Source organism: Tachypleus tridentatus, chromosome 5 (genome assembly GCF_004210375.1).
Source record: "Tachypleus tridentatus isolate NWPU-2018 chromosome 5, ASM421037v1, whole genome shotgun sequence".
NCBI classification, from domain to species: Eukaryota; Metazoa; Arthropoda; class Merostomata; order Xiphosura; family Limulidae; genus Tachypleus; species Tachypleus tridentatus.
In genome coordinates, this window is record NC_134829.1 from 14,735,730 (window position 1) to 14,759,334 (window position 23,605).

At 33.6% G+C, this 23,605-nt stretch overlaps 1 protein-coding gene across 1 annotated transcript in view; it reads left to right on the forward strand.

Moving 5' to 3' along the window:
* Positions 1-13,675, forward strand: part of LOC143250580 (uncharacterized) — a 92,450-nt gene extending 78,775 nt beyond the window's left edge. Inside the window, exons 13-15 of the mRNA XM_076501361.1 lie at positions 1,058-1,293; positions 10,224-10,298; positions 11,792-13,675. Coding sequence (XP_076357476.1) covers positions 1,058-1,293; positions 10,224-10,298; positions 11,792-12,043 — 563 coding nt within the window. The 3' untranslated portion in view covers positions 12,044-13,675. The remainder of the gene's footprint in view (positions 1-1,057; positions 1,294-10,223; positions 10,299-11,791) is intronic.
* Positions 13,676-23,605: the final 9,930 nt, after the last annotated feature.

Sequence of the window (23,605 nt, forward strand, 5' to 3'; positions counted from 1 at the left end):
TTTATATATTATTTGTTTTGTTATATTAACTGCGTATATTTAAGTTTAATTAATATAAATTGCACGATAATATAAAAGAACCAGTTTATGGTTTGTCTTTGTCTTTTTGACAACAGCAAAGCTACAACTGTATATTATGCCATCATTTTCATGTTGTGTGTTGTATATAAATAATATTACCTGACACATTATACTGAAAACATGTCTTAAAAATAATTTACTATGTTAAAGTGATATTGTTAGCTTAGAAATATTATTGCTGTTGACTTCATAAAATTGAAGAATATTATACTTGCTGGAATGCCAGTCCATTTGGTGAGTGAAATAACAGTTCGTTTGTATTTGTTGTTTTTTTTCTTAACATAATAAACATTAGAAATGCAATAAAAATACATAAAGGTACCAATACTGAAAACAAAGATATGCTGTTTGCAAGAATTTCATCAACGCACACCATTTTGTATCACTGTCAACTTTGGTGCTGATTGTTCAAAAAATGTGCATCATATAAAGAAAAGATATGAAATATTAGATATTCAATTATGCATTTTTTCTTGTACACGCACTGCTTTATATAGTAGATGGCTTCATATAACATCACTTCTTTAAAGGTTACAGTACATTATATTAATATTTATATAGTATTTACAAAATTTGTAGAAATATTAGATCATTGCACATTAAATACAATTTTTATTGTTTGAAGTAGACGCCTGTTCATTTTGAAGTCCACTGGTGGATTGTATTTAATTTGGGGCATAAAGATTAGTAAAATAAAGCAAACAAAACCTTGGCTGATATGGTACTTAATACATATTTTGACTCATATTTGACGAGTTTATAACCATTCAAAAAATATGTGACCAATTGACTGAGTTGACAACCTTGATAATGTTTGCATATTTTTATTTGTGTATTAATATTACAGATTATTATTTAGATGTTGTGTTTGACAGTTGCTACTTGTGTCTGTGATGCAAAATGTATATGGGTTATGACTTAGGTTATTGAAAATTCATGCTTTCTTATATATGTGTATTTATGTTGTTTCCTTTAGGCAGCCTGGAAAGACATATGTGTAGACACACTGATGATCGTCCACACAAATGTAACGTTTGTTTTAAAGCCCATAAAACCAAACAGGGTTTATCAGAACATATGGCCATTCATTCTGAATATCCAGTGTATGAGTGCAGTATTTGTGGGAAAACTTACAAATTGAGACGTTCCTTTAGAGTGCACACAAAGCATTGCAAAGGAAAACAGATATCTAGAAATGCAAGAAAGCGAAGGGTAATTTTTTTTTCATGTTAGATGGCATAGTAACAATTACTTTTTTGTAGTGAGGCTTTTTAATTTTCAACTTTTCTTTGTTGTGAAAAACATACATTATAAACTTTCATGAGATTTAAGATTTTTGCACATGTATTATGTAGGTATAATTAGAAATTAATTTTAAATTTATTATTCTGATAAAATGACACACCTTCACATATGGATTAGCTATTTTCCCCTTGAAGTCATGCTATTCTGCTTTAGGTTTTCATATGCTACTGGCTTTGTAAAATTTCCACTTAAACTTTATGTGAATTTGTAATACTGCATGATGATATATCATGCAGCAAAACCCTCCACAAATAAGTGTGTGTCATTCCTCCCTGTACAGTGCTTCCTTTATATTAACGTGAAAAATCCTAATTCTTTTCTTCAACACACTCATGCTTAGAATTTTTTGGTTTTTGATGAGGTTGCTTGCAGTACATAGATCAAAACTTAACTTTGTATTTTCAACCTTTTGATATGAATTTACAGATTAACATGAATTCCTTTTCTGCTAATGTAAACATAAATATCACTCACATTTACCAACAATTTAAAAGATTCTTTGTCTGTTGAGATTGTGACAGCTGTCATGTATTGCAGAAGATGTTACTCAGGTTTACAAATATAGTGAGACGAAGGGTAGTGTACTTTTGTCCAGTGTGTGATGGGGTTCAGGTTACCGCTGCATTCTTCTTCTTCTATTCCTGCCATACATTTCCCTTCACAGATTTTATACATACTTTCTGCCAGTTGTTTTCTTTATTCTCCCTTATTACTGTTATTGCCACATCTATCAGTTAGTTCAGGTTTCATTTGACTTCCCCTCTTTTATGCCTCATCCTTCCTGCCTTCCCAGATAAAACATAGACATTACTCTTTAGATGTAGTTTATTCTTTGTTATCACATAACTTGTAGCACTTAATGTTGAGATGTTGTGTTTTGCTGTTTACTTAACATGTTGGTCCGGCATGGCCAGGTGGTTAAGGCACTCGACTCATAATTTGAGGGTCACGGGTTCAAATCCTTGTCACACAAAACATGCTTGTCCTTTCAGTCTTGGGGCCATTATAATGTAATATTCAATCCCACTATTCGTTGGTAAAAGAGTAGCCCAAGAGTTGGCTGTGAAATTCAAAACAAACCAAAACTTAATATGCTACTACTTAGACAAAAATGTTTAATCATAATTACTTACTCTTTAACATATACCACCACTTAGTAAATTTGCCATTGTTCATTGCTATTTCATGTGTGCATGTAGAAGTTAGTGGTTGGTCATATATTAACTTGTTCCTTATTGTGTAAACATAGATATTAATGTTCAGTTACGTTTAAGTTCTCTTTCAGTTGTAATATGTCATCATTGATATTTTACTGGTTTATTGTTCCTTAATACATCTAGATAGAAATTAATGTTTACATTTCATTCATTACTTTTTTTACATGTGTTCTTAATAAACAACATACATTTTTATAACTTGCTATGTTTTCATAATTATTAATGGTTGATTCTAGTTCCTTATTCTTGTTTTATTACATGTGCACACATTGAGAACAATGCTTAGTTTTGGTTAATTATTTTTTGCAACATACACATTCTTATTAGGGATTGTTTGTAGTTTTTGCTCCTTATTATGTCCATATAGAAGATATTGTTTTGAAATTGTTCATTATTTCTTTACTTGTACTCATAGGAGGTAATCTTTACATGTAGAATATGAATCATAGCTCATTGATCTGTTCTGTATACACAATAGTTGATGTTTAGAAGTAGTTGCTTATTTTTAATGTGTAAACTTAAATGTTAATGTTTAATTTAAATTCATTACTCCTTTGCATACAACAAACATAATATACAATTTAGCCTTAGCTCCTTACTCTTTATATCACTTAGTTGGCACCATTTAGTTATTAACACTCCTACGAAAAAGTGGGGCCTAATAGGCCCCAGAGCAACTTGAAAGGTTATCAATGAATCAAATGAAATGGCAATTTCATTTAAATACAAATTTATTAGCCTAATATTAATAACCTTTCAAGTTGCTCTGGGGCCTATTAGGCCCCACTTTTTGTAGGAGTGTTAACTTTCTAGTGTGTACATAGGTAAATGATGCTTTGATCTAGTTCATCTTTACCATGTAATTTTAGATCCATTACCTCTTAACATGTAAACATAAGAGATGAATGTTTCAATATTGTTTATCCATTGTTAACTGTATGACAATTGGAACCATTTTTGAATCCCTTTCTGCACTTGTTAATACTTTACATTCAAAATTTTATTAAACCATATTATTATAAATGTATTTTAATGCAATTATTATAACTATGTTATAATTAAAGTTTCATATTATCTATGTTTTTATTCTTTATTTCAAAAGAAATCTAAAAAAAAAACTGTTAATATTGTCACATGATTTGCTTGTTATTACAAACCTCAACTTTATGAGCTAGCATAGAAGAAATCTGTTTATAATGTAAATGTTCAGAACATGCTGCACATGGATCTTCACCAGTAATTTGAATATATTCCAAGAACTTGTCTGTAGAGGGAGCTGTTGTAAAAACTTCTTCAGTTCAAGATAAGCCACTTGCAAACTAGCTGTGTTGCTAAGTGACAGTAGTAATCCTTCAATAACAGGTTGGGTGAAATCCACACAGCTCATAACTGCAAAAGTAATTATACTATTATTTTTGATTATGTACTGGTATCTTTACAAAATACTGTGGGTTATTACTAAACATTACAAGGCTTTCGAACACAATACATTAGGATTTTAAATTAAGTCTTGAGATTTTTTTAGTTAAAGGTCTTATAGATTTTTTTTTCGGAATGTTGCTTATTCAACATACAAAGTAATGTTGATTTTAAGATTAAATATATTTTATGCATCAGAACATTTGAATTTCACATGCAAAATCTTTGACTTTCAGATAGTTATTAGATATTTTATAGAAAAAAATATATCTATTTTCACTACTGTATCTTTGTATGGGTTGGTTTGTTTTACTGATTTTGTAATCCCCATAAAAATTCAGAAATATAAACTGTTTAATATATATACAGACACATGCATTTACAAAGTAACCTGTCTTTGCTGTGTTTTACTGGCCTGGTACTTTGTAAAATACAATCAGATTTCAGTTTTAATACATTTACTATTACCATTTAAAATAATTTGTAAATTTGTTATTTTTCTTAAAACACGGAATTTTTACAAATAAAGAATTGTAAAAAAATATTTTCATCTAGTTATTAATTTTAAACTCATTTACTGCATGCCATAGGTGGTTGAGCATTATGGATTTTCAAGTGGAGGATGTGAAATATGTAAATTTTTGTCAAGTTATATATTTATTTTGAAATAATAAAAAAAACATACATTACTATATCAATACCAGAAAAAGCCACTATAATTTGTCAAGCTTAGTGTGACAGTACTGTGTTACTCAGTGGCTTTCTGTATAACCTATATTTAATAATTATTATTTCAAGAAAAAAATTGTAATGTGCCATTGTTAGGCATGAATTCAAAAGTTACTGTTTCCAGCACAAACGCTTATCAGCCCTCATTATATTCCACCCCAGGTTTTAGCATTTCTCAAAGGTCAGGAAGGGGATTACACTTACTTGAGGCTGTCTGTGATCTACTTCATTATGAGAAGGAGAGATACATACAGTTTATAGGTCTCTTTAGAAAGGTCTGAGGTTGCTTTTGTCAATAATCTAGGTACAATCTGAAGGGAATTTGGACATTCTTTTTTTTGCACCTTCATTTACCAGGTTAATTTTTCATAAGGCTAACATGGATCATTCACCTCCTTCTCCATTTCTTCAGTTAGTTATTGGGCTTATTAGGTTTTGGGGCTTTCTTTTGTTTCCTTTGAATCTACTTCTTTCTTTCTTGATAGTTGAAAGATCTGAGGGTGACATTTGATATAACTGTTCATGCTAGGAGATATACTGCTCAATTACGTGATGGGATAGCTTTGCATTGTCTACCACATTTGCCTGAACAGCATGCTTTGATTTACCACCACCAGGAGGACATTTATTTAGATTATTAAAGACTTGATCCTTTTTTAAATGTGTGGAGTTCCAAACTGGACCCTGTGATCATTTTGAACAGATTGGTTTTTCTCAGATTTGTGTGACCTTCAATATTGTTCTGAAATATTTATCTTCCCCTAAATTTTGTTGGAAGCCTATCAGCATTACTCCCATCAACATAAGGATGAATTGGGTCCTTTGCTGATTTTACTTTGGTAAGATTGTCAGCTTCTACTATTTCTTTGGTTTCCTGACTAATTGAGATTTGACACTCAGCTATCCAGTTGGAATGTGTATGGCCCTTCTTTTGATCAATATTGGTTTAGTATATTATTCAAGGAAGGAGTTTCACTATCTCCTTATAATTTTGAACATGAAGTGGTCTTATCCTGGGACCATGGTTGAGCACAATGTTCCATGTCTTCTTCATAGTTCCAAGGCTAAGTGGAAGGCTCCTTGCCCTTTTGGTTAGGAAGTAAGTATAAATGTTTAGAATTCCAAATCAACTGAGTTCTGTTCTGTTGTTTTAATAAGGCATTCCATTATTCTGAGCCTAAGGGTGTTGCCTTTGAGGCTTCTTTAGGTGTAAGAGAAAGTTTCATTGGTGCTGCTTCCTTTCTCATCACAGTTCCTATGGTTCAGAACACATCACTGTATGGCTACAGTTTGGGATCCAATCAAAAGTATGTATAGCTACATATATCATGATGAGGTTCACTTGACACAGTCATGAACGTGGGATATAGGGACCAAGACTCCTTAATTTTAATTCTGAGTTCTGGAACCTTGGCTCGTGTACTGTTTCACACTTGATATAGAAACTAAATTCAGAGTGAAGAGCTTACCTGTTCTGAATGTAGTGTAGTTCCCTTCTCAGGTACCACTTAATTTATGCAGATACTTTCTGTATGGATAATGCTCTCACCAGCCCCTCCACCTTCTCAATGTGGGATGCTAGCTATAAGTGCCAATGGGTTTTGGCAGTTAACATTTTGCTAAATTGAAAATGTATTTCCAATAATATTTACCTTTATTTCCCACTAAGAGCTGGTGTTAGATACTGGGATGGTATCAGCCTTGAAAAAGTGATAAACCTATCAAAAAGAGGTGCTTACTAACAGTACCAGGGTAAAGGGTGCACTGTTGTAGGTAAAGAGTATCATGAAACGGATACTGCCAAAGACAGTTAAGTGGGATTAAATGGCTGGAGGAAGTGAGAAAAAATAAACCATTACTTAGATGGGCAAAGTTGAAGTCCTAGTGGTCAAGTGATATCTGTAAGTGTCAGTGGAGATTATTATTATTGGAAACACATTTTCAATTTCGGAAAATGGTAACTTCTGTCACTTATGTCTGCTTTGTAATCCCTGGTTATTTATTCCTTCAGTCTGGTTTGTCCCATTCTTCATTACTAGGCATTTCCTCTTTTCCCTCAGATTCTTGCTCAGTTTTGGTACACTCCATAAAGTATCCTTTATGGTGACACCTTATTTCTGTTATTCCACTAATGGAGTCTCAGCCCTGATCATGCAGCTGTCTCCTTTTTCTACTTTTGTCACCTTTATACCTCCACATTCTTATGTACAGGATATACTTATAATCTTAGTCTCTTTGTCACTATTTCCATTTGATTTTGTTATATTGACACTCATTTTCCCTTTTTCACAGAATAGTTCTTCAGTAATCTATAAGTGTTTTCTTTCTCTAGTTTTAGGGCCACATTTCTTCACCTTCTGCTTTTCCTGATGCTACAGTTTCCCTTCTTCATTGCCTCTTTCTACTATATTATTCACTGCCCACCTTCATTCTTTTTGTCTGAGTGGATTATCATATTGGTTTTCCATGCTTTTACTCAGATCCTTATCAAACCTGAAATTATGGTTTCTGCTTTTTCTGGTCACAACTTCTTTTTCTATTTGTTCTTGTACACATATCTATGTTCTTGTTTTCTTCACTTTCTCCTTACCACTCTTTCATTCTTCTCTGTTCTGGTCAGTCTTTACTTACATTGGTTTCCATGGTAGGGGAAAGTTATTATTCATTATTTCCCATATCTGTATCTTAATTTCCTTTCTTTCTTTCTTTTTTTATGATATTTCTGTACTGATAACTGAGCTGTCTTTATGTAACCTCATTAAAAAAAAGTTTTACATCTCATGTCAGTTATCAAACATGAGGTATATTGAGTGGTAGCTACAGACTGCCCTCAATCGTTTACTGAAGTGGACCACAGCAAACGGCTTTAACTTCTCCCTCTCTAAAACTGTTTGGATGCATTTTTGCTGCCAACAGGGTGTTCACCCAGATCCTGAACTCCATATTGGTAAAGTTGTGCGGCCTGTGGTCCCTGAGACAAAGTTCTGGGGGCTTATGTTTGACCATAAGCTGACCTTTATACCACACATCAAGCAGCTACAGGTGAAATGTACAAGAGCACTGAACATCCTCCATGTCTTCTCTTCCACCACTTGGGAAGTGGATCAATGTTCTATGCTAAAAATATATCATGCTCTTATTCGATTGAAACTTGACTATGGATCACTGGTCTATGGCTCTGCCAGGACTTTGGCTCCACACTGGAGCTTTCTGCACTTCCCCGGTTCAGAGCTTATACATTGAATCTCACAAACCTTCTTTGCACCTCTGCCGTTTGCAACTGTCTTTACTATATGCTTCGAAAAATTCATTCCTTACCCAAGCATCCTACCTGAGGTTGTGTTTTTCTTCCTCAGTGGGCCATACTTTTCCAGAACAGATAATCTGCCATTACTCCTTTTGGCCTTTGTATCCAGGCGCAGTTGAATGAATTGGGTTTGTGCTTGGATAACATTGCAGTATCCACTGGTCGGCCCACCCCACTATGGCTTCTTACAGTTCACAAATGTAACCTATTTTTAAGTCATCTGAGAAAAGCAGACACTCCCAATTGGAAATACTGTCTGTTATTTGCTGAACATCTTTTGAACCATCCTTCCATTTCTATTTATACAGATGGTTCAAAATCAGGTGACTGTGTGGGTTGTTCCTTGGTTTGTTGTGGTTCAGTGGTTACATGCAGAATTCCCTCTTCAGCTTCTGTGTTCACTGCTGAACTGTATGCCATTTCTCTTGCTCTAAATCACATAGAAGCTAAGCATTACTCAAACTGCACTATTTTTACTGACTCGCTTAGTTCTTTACTGGCCCTGGAATCACTTCACATTAGTTCACACCCTGTTCTTGCCAATATTCAAAACTGACTGGCCCATTTCTCTTTAACATCCAATTCTCTCCAGTTTTTCTGGATACCGTGCCTTGTTGATATTCACGAGAATGAGCTCACTGACACTGCAGCTAAATCTGTCTGCTCTGGCACTATCACTGCTGTGCCTGTTCCATACATGGACTATGGTCCTGTATTCAAGGCTCGTCTCAATGCCAGTTGACACTCAATTTAGAGTGAGCAACACGAAAACAAGCTTTTCCAAATAAAACCCTATATTGAATTTTGGCCATCTTCCTTCCGTAAAGATCGGAAGGAGGAAGTTGTTCTAACTAGACTACTTATTGGTCACAGTTTTCTGGCTCATTGTTTTCTTTTATCTGGGACTGATGCAGTAATGTGTCGTTTGTGTAACACTCGGGTCACAATAAGCCACATTTTACTGTCTTGTCGTTGTTGTGACTCTCAACGACGGCATCATTTTAAACAATTCTCTCTCAAGGTTTGTCCATAAAATTAAACAGTGTTATTGGTGATGGTGACACTGTCCACCTAGGAAATGTTTTTTAGTTTTTTAAAAGCTATTAATCTTTTTAATGCTATTTAAGTTTTTTGATCTATACATTAGACCTTTTTCAATGTGATTCCCTTTTAAGAATCAAAGTCCAGCTAGTTTGATTTGAAATTAGAAAATGGCCGTAATGTCAAATAACTCGGAACCAGGACTGGAAAGGCCAATTACAGGTGACTGATGGTGTTTTTTGTACTTACCTGTTAGTCTTCCTGGCAAGTTATGATAATTACAGTTATGCTATAGAAAGTCCTTTACAACTTGAATTACTGTAGTTTTTCTCTGTAGACTAGATGTAAAAATTGGTTTTATGCTATTTATGTTTTTTTAAACTATGTTTTGTTTTACCTTAATTTATTTCCTTTTATGAATTTTACTAAATTTATTTAAATTTTAACTTTTTACTGGATGCTTGGTGTAGATAACCGAGTTGCTTTGTGCCATAAAACACTAAACAACCCACCTTTTATCACTATTAAGGCTAATCTAGGTATATTTTCTGTGTATGTCCTTCCATAGTCACAACATGATATTCTAGGTAACCTGTGCAAAGAGGCAAGTCATATCGGAAATTAACATTTTTCTTTTCTTGAAAATTTATTTCTGATAGATACTTCTGTGCACATTTCTACCCTTCTTACTTTCTTGGTACACTTTTATTGACTACTTTGTCAAAGAATGAAAATTGTTTTCTGTGTAAATGTGGAGAGAGCTTTTGTGTACGGAGGTATGTTGTACTCCTGTTTGTAGAGGATTTTTTTGCATAGTATGTCATCACAATGTAGTGCAAGTTGACGTGTTTGTTTATGAAATGTAGATGAGAATTTCACAATGCTTGTGCCATACAAATTTCTAAAGATAGAATAGCCCGACTTTTTGAGTCATCTAGTGGAAATGCATTTTCAGGTAAGGAAAATGTTAACTATTCAAGATACTGTAACAATAGAACAAAAATATCTTTGCATTTTATACATTCAAGTTTTTTAGATAATACTAAATGAAATTTTTTACCTAAGTTGAGAATTAATATTGTTTGGTATTAAAATAAATAAATTACATTGTGTATTCATTATAGGACCAACATAATTTTGAAAATGAAGATCCATTAAAAGAAGCTTTTACAACTGTCTGCCAGTCATCTAGGAAAAAGGTACTAATTGTCTGAGGATTTTAAGCACTTAGAGAGAAAGTTACTAAAATTAGAAATTATTTTATTTTTTCCCTTTCATTGCTTGGTAAACTAGTTGATTTGGGTTCTTTGCAGTAGTTTAGTTTAAGCTGTTACTAAGTGTTTATTGAATGAAATCAAGATTTAGTTCATTAATTTAGTGAAAATTTGTCAAGAAAATGTTTTAATTCTAATGTAATTATTACATTCGTGGCAATGACTTCCTTAAAACAGTTGGTTAATAAAATGTTTTAAAAGTATTGTATTCTAAACAACTAATTTAGCTGCTTGTGTTTATCTGATTAAATATTTTAAAAATAGGATGTTTTTGGCATGTAGTATGGTTGCTAGTATTCAGTTGATAAAATGTCTTAAAAGTGCTTTGTGGGTTGCCAGTATTTTGTTTGTTAGTGTTTTAAAACTATTTTGTGGTAAGCTAGTAGTATGGTTGTTATTGTCAAATTGATGAAGTAGTTTTAAAGTATGTTAGTGAAATAGTATTTTTTCTTTTGAAGTTCTCTTTATTAATCTAGTTAGTTTCTAATGCTTATATTTTGGTTGTTTTTATAATAATAAATAAATAACAAGATATTTAGTACTTATGTCTGATCCCTCCATTTGTTTTCCTCTTGGACTTTATGAAATATAGCCCTGAGTTTTTGTAATGAAGGTAATATTTATGTAAAACTAATTGTTTTAAATAAGGAATATAAATGACAAAATAATAACACACACAATGTCCTGTAACTATTATAATTGATCTGGTTTTCTAACTAATCTATAAGTTCTTTAAAATAATTTATTTATGTGATCTATTGGAATTTGGTGACAGCAATGATGGATTTGTGGGCTAAAAATTTAGTACTTTCATCCAAATGAGTTACCCTTATACAGAAATTAGTAATTTGAAATCCTCTCTATCTGTTTATAAATAATCCATCCAAGAAAAATTATCAGAGAGAATAATTAATACTTTGTGAAGGATAGAATGTGACAGGTGACATGGTGAGTGAGTTTGACTTTATGGTTTATATCACCATAAATCAAGAAGATAGGAGGCTGTAAAATTAAGACAGAGTAATATCTGTACTATGAATGTGCAATATTTGTTAAACTCTGGACACACACAGAGGTGGAGAGAAAATTAAAAATGGGCTATTCAGAAAGAATAGATATCACATGATACAGGCAAGTGAAGATTGAAAATTTATTTGAATATTTCATTTTGACATTAAAAGATTGAAACATAGATAGTATTAGAACTTCGTTGAGTAACTACATTTTTATCCAAAGTTCATTAATATACATTTATAATAAGGTTGCTTAATTAAATTTTGAATTTAATTCTGTAAAAAAAGTGGTGGTATTGCACTATATTCCCCACTTGTACATACAGGGTTACTAACTCTATTTTCATACTCATTAAAAATATATATTCAAATATTCCTTCCAATGTTTGTTTTTTTTTCCACTAGAGAAATAGCAAACATCTATTAGATTTTGAGAACACAGTGAAAACTGTTGCTTCTGTAACAAAGAATGAGCAACCAGACCTTGCAGTTTGTGTAGATTTGGAAAACCAGTTTTTCCAGCTTGGTAGTGAGGTTACTGTAGATCAGACAGAGATGGAAGAATCACCACCCATTGACATTGAAGAAATTTTATCAGACAGCAGTTTGCCCTCTGAAAATGAATCATCAAACCAAAATGATGAATCAAGCAACTGAAAGCATCATACAGTCATTTCTTAAAGTAAAACTTTCTATTGATGCAGAAGACTCAGCCAAGGATATGTTTCTCTATAGTGGAGATGAGTAGTCAGTGTTGTTTCAGGATAATTACAGTTAGCCTCACCTAGTATACACACACATGCTGATCAGGTAATTATCATTGTAAATAAATGTTTGCATTATCTGTGACCAAATCATTAAAGGTAACATCAGTCTTCAAAAGCACATTCCACAGAAGATAGAGAATGCTGCAAGTACAGTTTGTTCACTTTTTAAGTGATGTGATGAATTCAATTGACAGATAATTTTTGTTGAGTTTTCTTGGTAAATGTAAGAACTAGCACCCCACAATGGAGTTTAAATGTATATCAAAAAATAAAGCTAGTTAGATGCAGAGTTATATTGTTTGTACCCAAAAATTTGAATTCAATGTTTTTCATGATAAAAATTTTATAAAGATAATCTCTGGTTTACTCTATTGTTTTGTAACTGTTTTAATACTAGGAACTGACACACTGCCTCCTTGAACTGTCACAGATCACTCAAATGCAAGTCCAATAAAAGCCATTATTATATACATATGAATATTATCAGTTGTTTTCTTCTGTGGTTGTAGTTTGTTTTTGTAAAACACCATGGATTGTCAAAGTGGTTGTAATGAACAGATGTTTGTCTGGGGATAGGTGGTTAAGAAACACTGGTTCAGTTAGTTTGTAGAAACTGTTAATGTCTTTTCTGAGGTTATATCTAAAGACAACAATTGTGTCCAAGACATTTGAGGGGGAGTCTCTCTTCTATATATGACAGTTTTTACTTCAGCCAGGTTATGTTTTATCTATACAAGACAGTATTATCCTGGAATAAGTCCTTGATTAAAGTTTATCAGTAGAAACTGTTTCTTTAATTCAAATCTTGACTTTAATTTTTGATAATTCATGTTGTCTTAGTATAAACTGTGTGCTAGAGTCTTTTATTTAGCATTGTTTCCTCAAAAGAAATGTTTAAGGTCTTGAATATATGGTGCTTTAAATATACATTATTGCCTTTAAACAATTTTTAGAATACATTTCTTATGGACCTGATACTGAATTAAAGGTCTGGGGGTTATATTTAACAAGTCTTAGTTCAAATTTTGTGATGTTAGCTCAGCCCATGTTTTTGATTAAAGTTTTTAGTGTTATTTTAAATTACATCTTGGATTAACTTTGTTGAGATGGTGAGGGTGTTAAGAACAACATCTGTTCCTGTGAAACTATACAAGCGATGTTAACTATAAATATGAATATTTTTTTTAAAGTGAAGCTGAGTCTGTTGTACACAAAAATTATATTTGTTATAAAATACTTTTACCAACAAATTGTTCGTGCATTTATGGAGTTAACTTGAGATTGGTTTAAATGCAAGGTGGTCTTGAGGCTTAGAATAAAAGTTATTTTCCTCTTACAATTTTTATATTTAACTTGTATGACCTTCAGGACCTCTTAGATGAATGTAAAAAAAAAGTGTTGAATTTAAAAGTTTGTATTTTGTCTGTTATCTTTTCCACCTTACATGAAATGTGGCTGAACCATCAGTGTACAGTGAAACTGAAATAAAATGAATTTATTTTTTAGTATTTTTTTTAAACCAGATTTTGTGTGATTTGCAATTCCTTCTGTTTTTTTTTTTTTTGGCTTATATCTTACTAGCCGGGAGTACCTGTCCATTGGATGGGAAGGAAATAACTTGTTTGTAACAAAGGATTGGAAATTGTGCTTCTATTTCTTTTTTTCTTAACTTAATAAATGTTAAAAGTGCAGTAAACCTACGTAAAGGTACCAATACTGAAAAGAAAAACACTGTCCTTAAGAAATTTAACAGTAGTGTATACATAGTTCATTCTAATGTTGAGGGATATACAATCTTGTAGTTGTTCTGAAATTAGATAGAGGATACAACAACAATCCCAACTCCCCACACATATACGATTCTCCTCGTCATCCTCTACCACTGTGTCAAGTTTGGTTTTAATTGATCAAGAATTGTGCAAGGGTCTGAGGAACAGATATACACACACATATTGACATTTATTTGTGTAGATTTTTACTTTTATAGTTTTATTCCCTGTTATTTATGATCTTCATTATTTCTCTTACTTAAAGATGCATCTATCACATTATGAATATTGATGGAAACATTAATCTACTTTTCTAATATACAGTTTAAAATATAAATAGTATATAAATTGCTAACATATAATGCCTCCAAACAATTATAATTTAAATGTCCTAATTTATATGTAACTAAGTTATAAAGATTGTTAAATGCAGTGAGTGCCAATTTCTTTTATTGTCAAGTATGATGTGTACTGCCACCATTTTCAAAAGAACCAATAGAATCTTATAGTGTAAGATGCATTCTTTTTATTGGTTATAAAAAAGGTACACCAAATCAGATGATGTGATTTTGTGTGTACTCTTGAAAGTGAAGAGCAGGTGAGTTGGGCTTCTCATTGGTTAAGAACTTTTATATCTCAATGAACAGAAATGATAAAGTTCACACTGCAACATTAGACTTTGGAATTGTATAAACAATGTATAAAATAAACTAGTGTGCATGTGAGTGGATTCTAGACTTCTACCAACTAAAGCAAGAACACTGGGAGCACTCACACATGTATCAAAACAAAAGTGAATGTTGGGAATTGTTTTTTGTTTTTTTAAAAAATAAGAAATTAATATATAGTATAAAAATCTGAATTACAAACTATATTAATGTGCTAATTGTATTGACGCATGTCAGTAATATGTAATTTTAAAAGTAACTGTAATATGTAACATGCAAGAAACTGAGTTGCCCACATAAGGTTGAAATTTTTGAGGTTACCTTGGACCAAACCTTGGACTAATGTTAATATGGTTTTCTTTGACTAAGTCTTGGATTAAAATTTTGCATTACCTTGATGCAAGTCTGAACTCAGGAAGAGTCTTTTCCAGCTCCCCTCCCAGATCTACATGTGTTGGAAGCAGATTAATAGTAAATGCATATTAATGATTAAAGGGCTGGGGTTAGCTCTTGCTAGTTTGAAAAAGTTCACAGATGACTGTATGAATCCATCTGTTGGGAAGTGTGTTTTACATAATATAATATTGAATAAATAGTTAAAATAGTGTGAAAGCATAATGCAAAACATTATGAAAAAACATTTGTATTAGCAACTGAAAAACCTTAATCTTTCATTTTCAGTTCATGAAATCAATAGCAATTCATATATATTAGCCTAGTTAACTTGACTCTGTTCTAAACTTTGTATAGTACTAAAATCTGGAGTTTAGTTTCCACAGTCCAAGCAAATAGTCCATTGTGTAATTTTTGTGCTAAAACAGACACTACCCTCAAACTTTAGTTATTACTATGTGGATGATTATAGGTCTCATACCACTAAAAACTGGGTTTTGATACCTGTGGTGGGCAGAGCACAGATAGCTCACTGTGTAGCTTTGTGCTTAATTCTAAACAAACTAATGTAGCTGAAACACATCAAGCATGATGCTTAAGTCTTGTTAAAGTGTAATGCATGTGTAACAAAATCATGTAGGAAAAAAGCCAAAGTAATATAAGTTTAATAGATTCATTTAATGGGATTAAAGTCTGATAATAACAATAAAAAAAAAACATTATGCTGTGAGAACACACATTTCTTTAGTTGGATATTTGGAATTTACAAATCCCATTATTGGCAAGTTGTAATGTAAACAAATTAAAACTACTGTATGAAATACACAAATAACAATTTATGTAGAATACATTATATTAAGAATTATAATTTAGGACAGTTAGATGTACAAGTTTTCACTAATAATTTGATGGAACAAAAATTTAATCTTCAAATAAAGTTAGCTGAAAAGAACATAAATTAATATTTAGGTTCTACCCAGCAGCTCAGTGAGAAGGTTTATAATGCTAAAAACCAGATTTTAATATCCAAGGTGGACACAACATACGTAGCCCATTGTATAGCTTTACACTTAACAACAAAACTAGTTAAGATTGGGAGTTTATAAAATATTAACATTCTGTGATAAAAAGTTTTCTTTAAACAATCCTGAAGTAAAGAGTTTTAAGTTGTTTAAGAATTATTTATGATGATTATTGTTTTCTGATGTGCTTACATATTAAAAAGTGAAGGGTTTCAGAACTTTTAACCAGTTTTGTTGAATAATCTTGTGTTTGTAATCTAGTATATGTAATTGTTCTGTTTATGTAGGTGAATTTGCAGTTGTGGTTGAGCATACTTATAAACAACCCAAATACCCATCCTACCAAACATGTTTACACTTTCAGCTTTGGGGACATTATGTTGTGACAGTTGCTCCCACTATTTTTTTTTTTAAAGATTAGTCTAAGATCTGGAAGTTGGTAGTCATCACTAACTGCCTCCTCTCTTGTCTTTCACTGTTAAAATTAGGGAGGGTTAGTGCAGATGGTCTTTGTGTAGCTTTGTACAAAAGTTCAAAACTTCAGAATTTTTTATATTGCCAAATTCCACTTCAACCAGATGTCTCCCTTCATGTGAATTTCATTATCATACTGTGATGTTTTTATACGTTGCACAATATAAAGTCACCAACTTCCACTCATGTGTTTGACTTGTGCTAATATAAATCCATCTAATTTCTGTTAATGTGTGGTTAGCTCTTTAGTATTCTAGTTGGTCTCTGTTTTCTTGGCTTAATAACAGTTGTTGATTTTTTACAACATCTTTAGTAATAGCTATGTTTTTTCACAATTAGCATTTAGCAATAACCATTTCAAACATTTCCAGTAGCTGTGTGTATCTTGAGCTCAATCAAGTTATTATAGCCATATATTTCTTTTAACTTCTTTCTAAAACTTCCGTTTCTTATCTCTTATGTTTTCATTTTCACAAAATTTATTTCTAATCTTCTTTTAATTTTCTAATCTGGCTCTTTTAATTATATGTTTTTTTTTTCTTATTGATGTTCGTTTAATATTTTACCCCTTTCTATCTTTTTTACTTTCTTTTAACTATTTTTTTTAACTTCAATAAATCTCCTACATAATTTTGTGGTGCCCTCTCGAAAGTTGATGTTCACTCAATATTTTGTTCTATTTTCACCAAACCAGCCCTACTCCTGATATTTATGTTATAATCATTTCTAACGTTTCGATAATGAAATGAAGTCAATTCCACATAAAAAGAAGAAAATGCTTATTCACCTTTGCCAGACGAGTCACGGGTCAAAAGTTGTGTCATCGCGTTTGTTGACTTGCATTGAAAATCTTATTGACCTACTATTTTATGAATTATATATTTGTTTTGTATCAAGCTATTCAAATTTTCATTTTAAGCATTACTTAATTTAAAAGCGAGTATTAAACACATCTAAACATTGATTTTTGTGTCACGTGGTATACTGCATGTAGCACTTTTTCAAATTAGATGATCGTGACGTCAAAGTACAAAATCTATAATTTTGTAAAAATTAATAACTCTAATTACCAGTATTGACAAGCTAGAATATAGAATAAATTTTTAAAATATTTTCTATATGCTGAGCTATCGCTATATTTAGTAAATCAAAGACTGCTTTCAAGGCTCACCTTTTTTTCATCTTTGGAAACGGTCCCTTACATACAAATACTGTTATATATGACATGTGAATAACCATTCGGAATGTTCTCTTTTCACAGCTATATTCAAATATGACATCGTCGTCTCTTTCTTTCCAGACAGGAATTTGGTTTGTGAAGTTGAAGAGTGATAGACATAAAAATCTATAGAACCACAGTACCTTATCAAAATCACCAGCCATCACCTCATATATGGCCTGGCATGGCCAAGCGCGTAAGGCGTGCGACTCGTAATCCGAGGGTCGCGGGTTCGCGCCCGCGTCACGCCAAATATGCTCGCCCTCCCAGCCGTGGGGGCGTTATAAGTGACGACCAATCCCACTATTCGTTGGTAAAAGAGTAGCCCAAGAGTTGGCGGTGGGTGGTGATGACTAGCTGCCTTCCCTCTAGTCTTACACTGCAAAATTAGGGACGGCTAGCACAGATAGCCCTCGTGTAGCTTTGTGCGAAATTCCAAAAACCGAACCAAACTATCACCTCATATATACAGAAAAAATCTAGGTTAATTGCTTTTTTGTGATTCACTTTAGAGGTTCTATAGATTATGCAAGTGAAATTTGAAACCTATAAATTGGATAAAAGTATGTTTTTATATTCATGTTGTTTTGGTGGTTACCTAAGAGTTTACTTGGGTACACTCTCGTAACTTAGAGATTCTATTAAGTAACACAAGTAAATACCTAGAACCATGAACACACGTACCAAACAACCTGTACCCTTACCTTCTTTAAAGAGACACATGAAAATAAAAATACCTTGATAATTATTCAATCTGTATATTAAAACTATAATAATATAATTAAGGAATAAACAAACGTCTTGCTATATATAAAATCACACTTGTCTAAAGGTTTATGCAAGTAACAGAAAAAAATGTTTTCAACTAGCGTTCCATCAAATAAGGGCCTGGCATGGCCAAGTGGTTAAGACATTCGACTCGTAATCTGAGGGTCACGGGTTCAAATCCCCATTAAACCAAACATGCTCGCTCTTTCAGCCATTGGGGGCGTTATCATGTGTTAGTCAATCTCACTGGCATGGCCAGGTAGTTAAGGCACTTGACTCAATATTCGAGGATCGCAGATTCGAATCCATATCACACCAAACATGCTCGCCCTTTCAGCCATGGAGGCGTTATAATGTGACAGTCACTCCCGCTATTCGTTGGTAAAAGAGTAACCCACGATTTGGTGGTGGGTGGTGATGACTAGCTGCCTTCCCTCTAGCCTTACACTGCAAAATTATGGATGGCCAATGCAGACAGCCCTCGAGTAGCTTTGCGCAAAATTTAAAAAACAAACAAACAGTCCATTTAATGGTAGTCTCACTCAGTGGACTGAGAAGATCACAAGGTTGAAAATAGTTCTTACCATGTCTTTATTTACCAGGCATTCATCTTTTCACTCTTATTGGCACATATCAAGCAATGCACAAACTCGCTGCTATGTTTTTCCAAGCCATTGGTTTAGTCTGAATTGGGATCTTTCAGTTTTATCTAGCATTTTTCAAAGCATCTATAATTTGTTTATGGTCTCCTCTAACCTGCTGATCCAATGGCTAGTATCAATGCCCTTGGCTATTGCATACTTTCCTACTCAACAAAATACTTTTGGGTTGTTAGTCATCTGCTGGGCAACTTCTGTAGCCAGTGACACTTTTCTTTTGTGATGTTGTAAAGTAAGAAGTTCTTTTACCAGTACCCAATAAGTCCATAAGAGAAGCAGATAATTTGTTCTTTCTGTACTGGATGATGTACAGGCAGAAGCCTCACTGTGATTCCAATATATATATATAGTTTATGAGGAGATATTTTTGCAGCATACATTCTGTGGTTTACAGCCCTGCTTTCTCATGGAAAACTAGCGTGATTGTTTCTTATTTCTATTCCATAACAATAGCTGGTTGTTAACTTTCTACTTGGGCTTAGCCAAACACAGTCCTGGTTATTGCTGAATTAATATCAATGCTAGGAGCTGCAGTCTATGAACCAAGTGAGTGGCGATTGTTCATTGATTCCTCCAAAATAAGTCTAAAAGGTGTTGTTTTTTTTCACAATGGTTATCTATATGCATCTGTTTCTATTGCTAATTTAAACTTTCGGTTAATAAAGGCAAATACAAAAAAAAAAACAACAAAAAACGTGGTTGGCTAATTTGTGGAGTCTTAAAAATCCTTTGTATGTTTTTGGATCAACAATCCAGTTAAAGTTTCCACGTTTCTTGTGTGTGAATGGGACAGCAGGGCACGAAATCAACATTGGATAACGTAGCAATTATTACACAGAGTGAGTCTGATAACAGGCTTGAAAACATAGAGTGTAAAAGTTTAATTGACACAAATAAAGTACTTTTACCTCCATTTCACACAGAACCGGGTTTTGTGAAGCAACTTGTAAAGGCCTTAGACAAAAATGGCGACTGTTTCAAGTACCTTTGTGGGCAATTTCCAGCTCTTCCAGTAGGGCACTGAAATAAGAGATTTTTGTTAGGCCTCAGCTTAAGAACTTGAAATTGGATGAACAGTTCGAAAGAACAGTGAGGAAAGTTTGAAAAAGAAGAGTGAATTGCCCTTAAAGATGTTATTAATAAATTTTTAGGAAACAAGTACACAAATTACGAAAATATTGTTAATAATATGCTCGATAAATTCAAAAAGGTGGTTTGTAATATGAGCTTGAAAGTTTATTTTTTACACCAATACACTGACTAGTTCCTTAAAACTTTCGGTACTTTCAGCAAAGAACAAAAGCAAAGGTGTCATTAAGACGTCAGGGAAATGAAGAGAAGGTATCAGAGAGTGTGGGCAGGGACGTAAATTTTTTACAACTGATAGGGGGGATGATTTTTGCAACCATTTATGTGGACTGTTCAATTTGCAAATTGGTAATCTCTGATTATGCGAACCTGAAAGCTGTAAACGTGCAGTCACAGAGTAATCTTGTTGCCACGATACTTGCATGTATACTTAGGCCTACTGACTGATTGATACTTACGAACTATTACTTAGATCGAAAAACTTAGAAGCACGCTTATATTAAAGATGTACATTTCGGCTACTGAAAAAGCCTACATCTAGGCCTAATTATGTAATTTGATTGGTAAGAACACGAGATTTGTTTTTTGTTTGTTTGTTTTGGAATTTCGCACAAAGCTACTCGAGGGCTATCTGCGCTAGCCGTCCCTAATTTAGCAGTGTAAGACTAGAGGGAAGGCACTAGTCATCACCACCCACCGCCAACTCTTGGGCTACTCTTTTACCAACGAATAGTGGGACTGACCGTCATATTATAACGCATTAATAAAGATAGTGTAAAACAAATTATATTTTCGTACATCTTATTTTCTATTGTTTCAGAAAGTCATCTTCACAAAATTATGGATTCCAACAAAATCTTTCCTTGATTTTTGTTTTCATTTTTGATCATTTAATATCTTCATTGACATTTTTGATATTAGGTCGTTTCAGGTGAAATGGTTGGCTTTCGTCGTTGAAGAGTGACTGTGATTAGGATAAGTTGGATACAGTAATTTGACTGTATGCTATTCAGTATTAACAATAGTGCTGTGCTTTTCATTTGTTTGTCATAGCAAGTTTTATTATAATTGTTTTTGAGTTTCTTTGGAACCCTATACAAGATGATGTCTTCAATAGAATTGAAACTACTCATTTGTATGAGTTCAAATTGGGAAAAAAATGCAGCCGAGGCTGCTAAAAACATCAGTTTGGTTTTTGGATAAGGAACCATTATCAACGGACTTTTGGAGCTAGTTCAATAAATTTTGTTCTGGTGATATGAACCTCAAGAATGACCCAAATGAAGGGCTCAATCTGTTGTAAATGAAGAAAGATTAAAAGCTATTGAGGAAGCTAACCCACAAACGACAGTTTGGACACTTGCAGTAGACTTAGAAGTTTCCAGTGTAACTGTTTCTCGTCACTTGGCTGCAATCGAGAAACTTGATTAGGAAGAAGAGAGTCATTCTTGAAGTGAATCATTACCTGCAACGAGAAGTGGACCCTATATGACAACCGGAAGAGATCAGGACAATGGTTAGATATAGATCAGGGGTTCCCAACCTTTTGGCACTCGCGACCCCTTACCTAAAAGTTTGAAACCCATGTGACCCCCTACTTAGGGCTTACTATCAGCAGCTTAATTTTTTTTATTTTCTGTGAAGGAGAGGGAAAGAAACATCTAAATAAATATTTAAAAATTCTGTAATTATTTGTTAGCAAATTAAATCACATTGGTCCAACCTGAATTCACAAAAAGAACATATATTTCTTAAAATAATATTAAAATAGGTTTGAACAGCTATCCAACCCAGCTAGTGAGATGCCTGATGTTGCATTTCAGCAGTAAGCTTTGAAATTCGTGGCCGAGCGTTTCTTAGAGCCAGTCTCATGTCATCTCCAACATCCAATCTGTTCCTATTTTTTGTTTTTATATTGACAAGAGTGGAAAATCCTGCCTCACACAAGTAGATAGAAGCAAATGGAACAAGGACGCGTAAAGCTATCATGCTGACTTTGGAGTATGACTGATACATAGCGCACCAGAACTGAGTCACGGATTTCACCTTGAAGAGATCACGAGCTGAAGAGTCGTTCCTTAGATCCAGAAATTCATCTTGGATATCATCTGGGATGCTGGATACATCAAGTTCAGTACAAAATGGGTTCCTTACCAGGGCCTCCTGTTCCTGTGATAGCTCAGGGAAGTAACGCTTGACTTCCTTTTCTAGAGACTGAAGATGTTCGGTAATCTCATCCTTGAGGAACTGATCCAGTTGGATCTGAAACTCATCCGTCACTCCACAAAGTTTTTCAAACAAAGCGATGTTTCCAAGATTGGTTTTCCAACGCTAGTTCTGCAGTTTGGAAACAAAGGCCCGAAGATTATCTTGAAAAAGGAGAACATGTGTTTCCCTTCCTTTAAGCTTCAAATTGAGCTTGTTCAGCTGGTAAAAAATGTCGGCCAGGTACGCAACCATTTTATTCCATGCTTCATCTTCGAAGTGAGCTACAAGATCTTTCCTTCCTTGAGTCTCCAGGAATAGCTTTATGTCATCTTTCATTTCAAAGACACGATTAATAACGTTTCCTTTCGACAACCAACGTACTGCTGTGTAGAAGAGAAGGACTTCGTGGTTAGCATTCATGTCTTTGCATAGTTCTTTGAATAGGCGAGTGTTGAGTGCTCAAGTCTTCACATAATTTACAATTTTGATTACAGATTCAAGCACTTCTTGCAGAGAGGCAGGGAAAGTCTTACTGGCGAGAGCATATTGGTGAATCATGCAGTGGATGCCCTTTGCTTGAGGTGCTAGCTTCTTCACTCTCGACTGGAATCCTGATTTCGATCCCAGCATAGCCGGTGCTCCATCCGTACAAACCCCACACACGTTTTCCCATTGAAGATCTTCGTCTGGAAAAAAAGTTGAAACTATTTCCAGGACATCATCAGCTTTTGTTGTGATTTCAAGTGCACTGCAGAATAAGAATTCGTCTTTGATGTCACCTGAACTAATGTATCTCACGAAGACAAGCAACTGCGAACATGAACTTACATCTGTTGACTCGTCAAGCTGAAAGGAGAATAAAGGGGAACCCTTGATTTCAGTCAAAACCTGTTCCTTCACATCCATAGACACTTTAGAAATGCGCCTCTGTATGGTATTATTTGACAGGGATACTTGCTGCATCTTCTTTGCACTGGCTTCTCCAAGAATAAGATTTACTGCTTTCATCATGCAGGGTTTAAAAAGTGTTTCTCCAATCGTGTGAGGCTTTTTTGTTTAGCAATTTCGAATGCAATCTCATATGAAGCTTCCACTACGGCTGCACTCTGCTGCTGAAACGACCCACTTCTATAGATTCTTTGGCTTTTAAGACACCGTTCATGCCGTTTGAAGAAATCAAAAC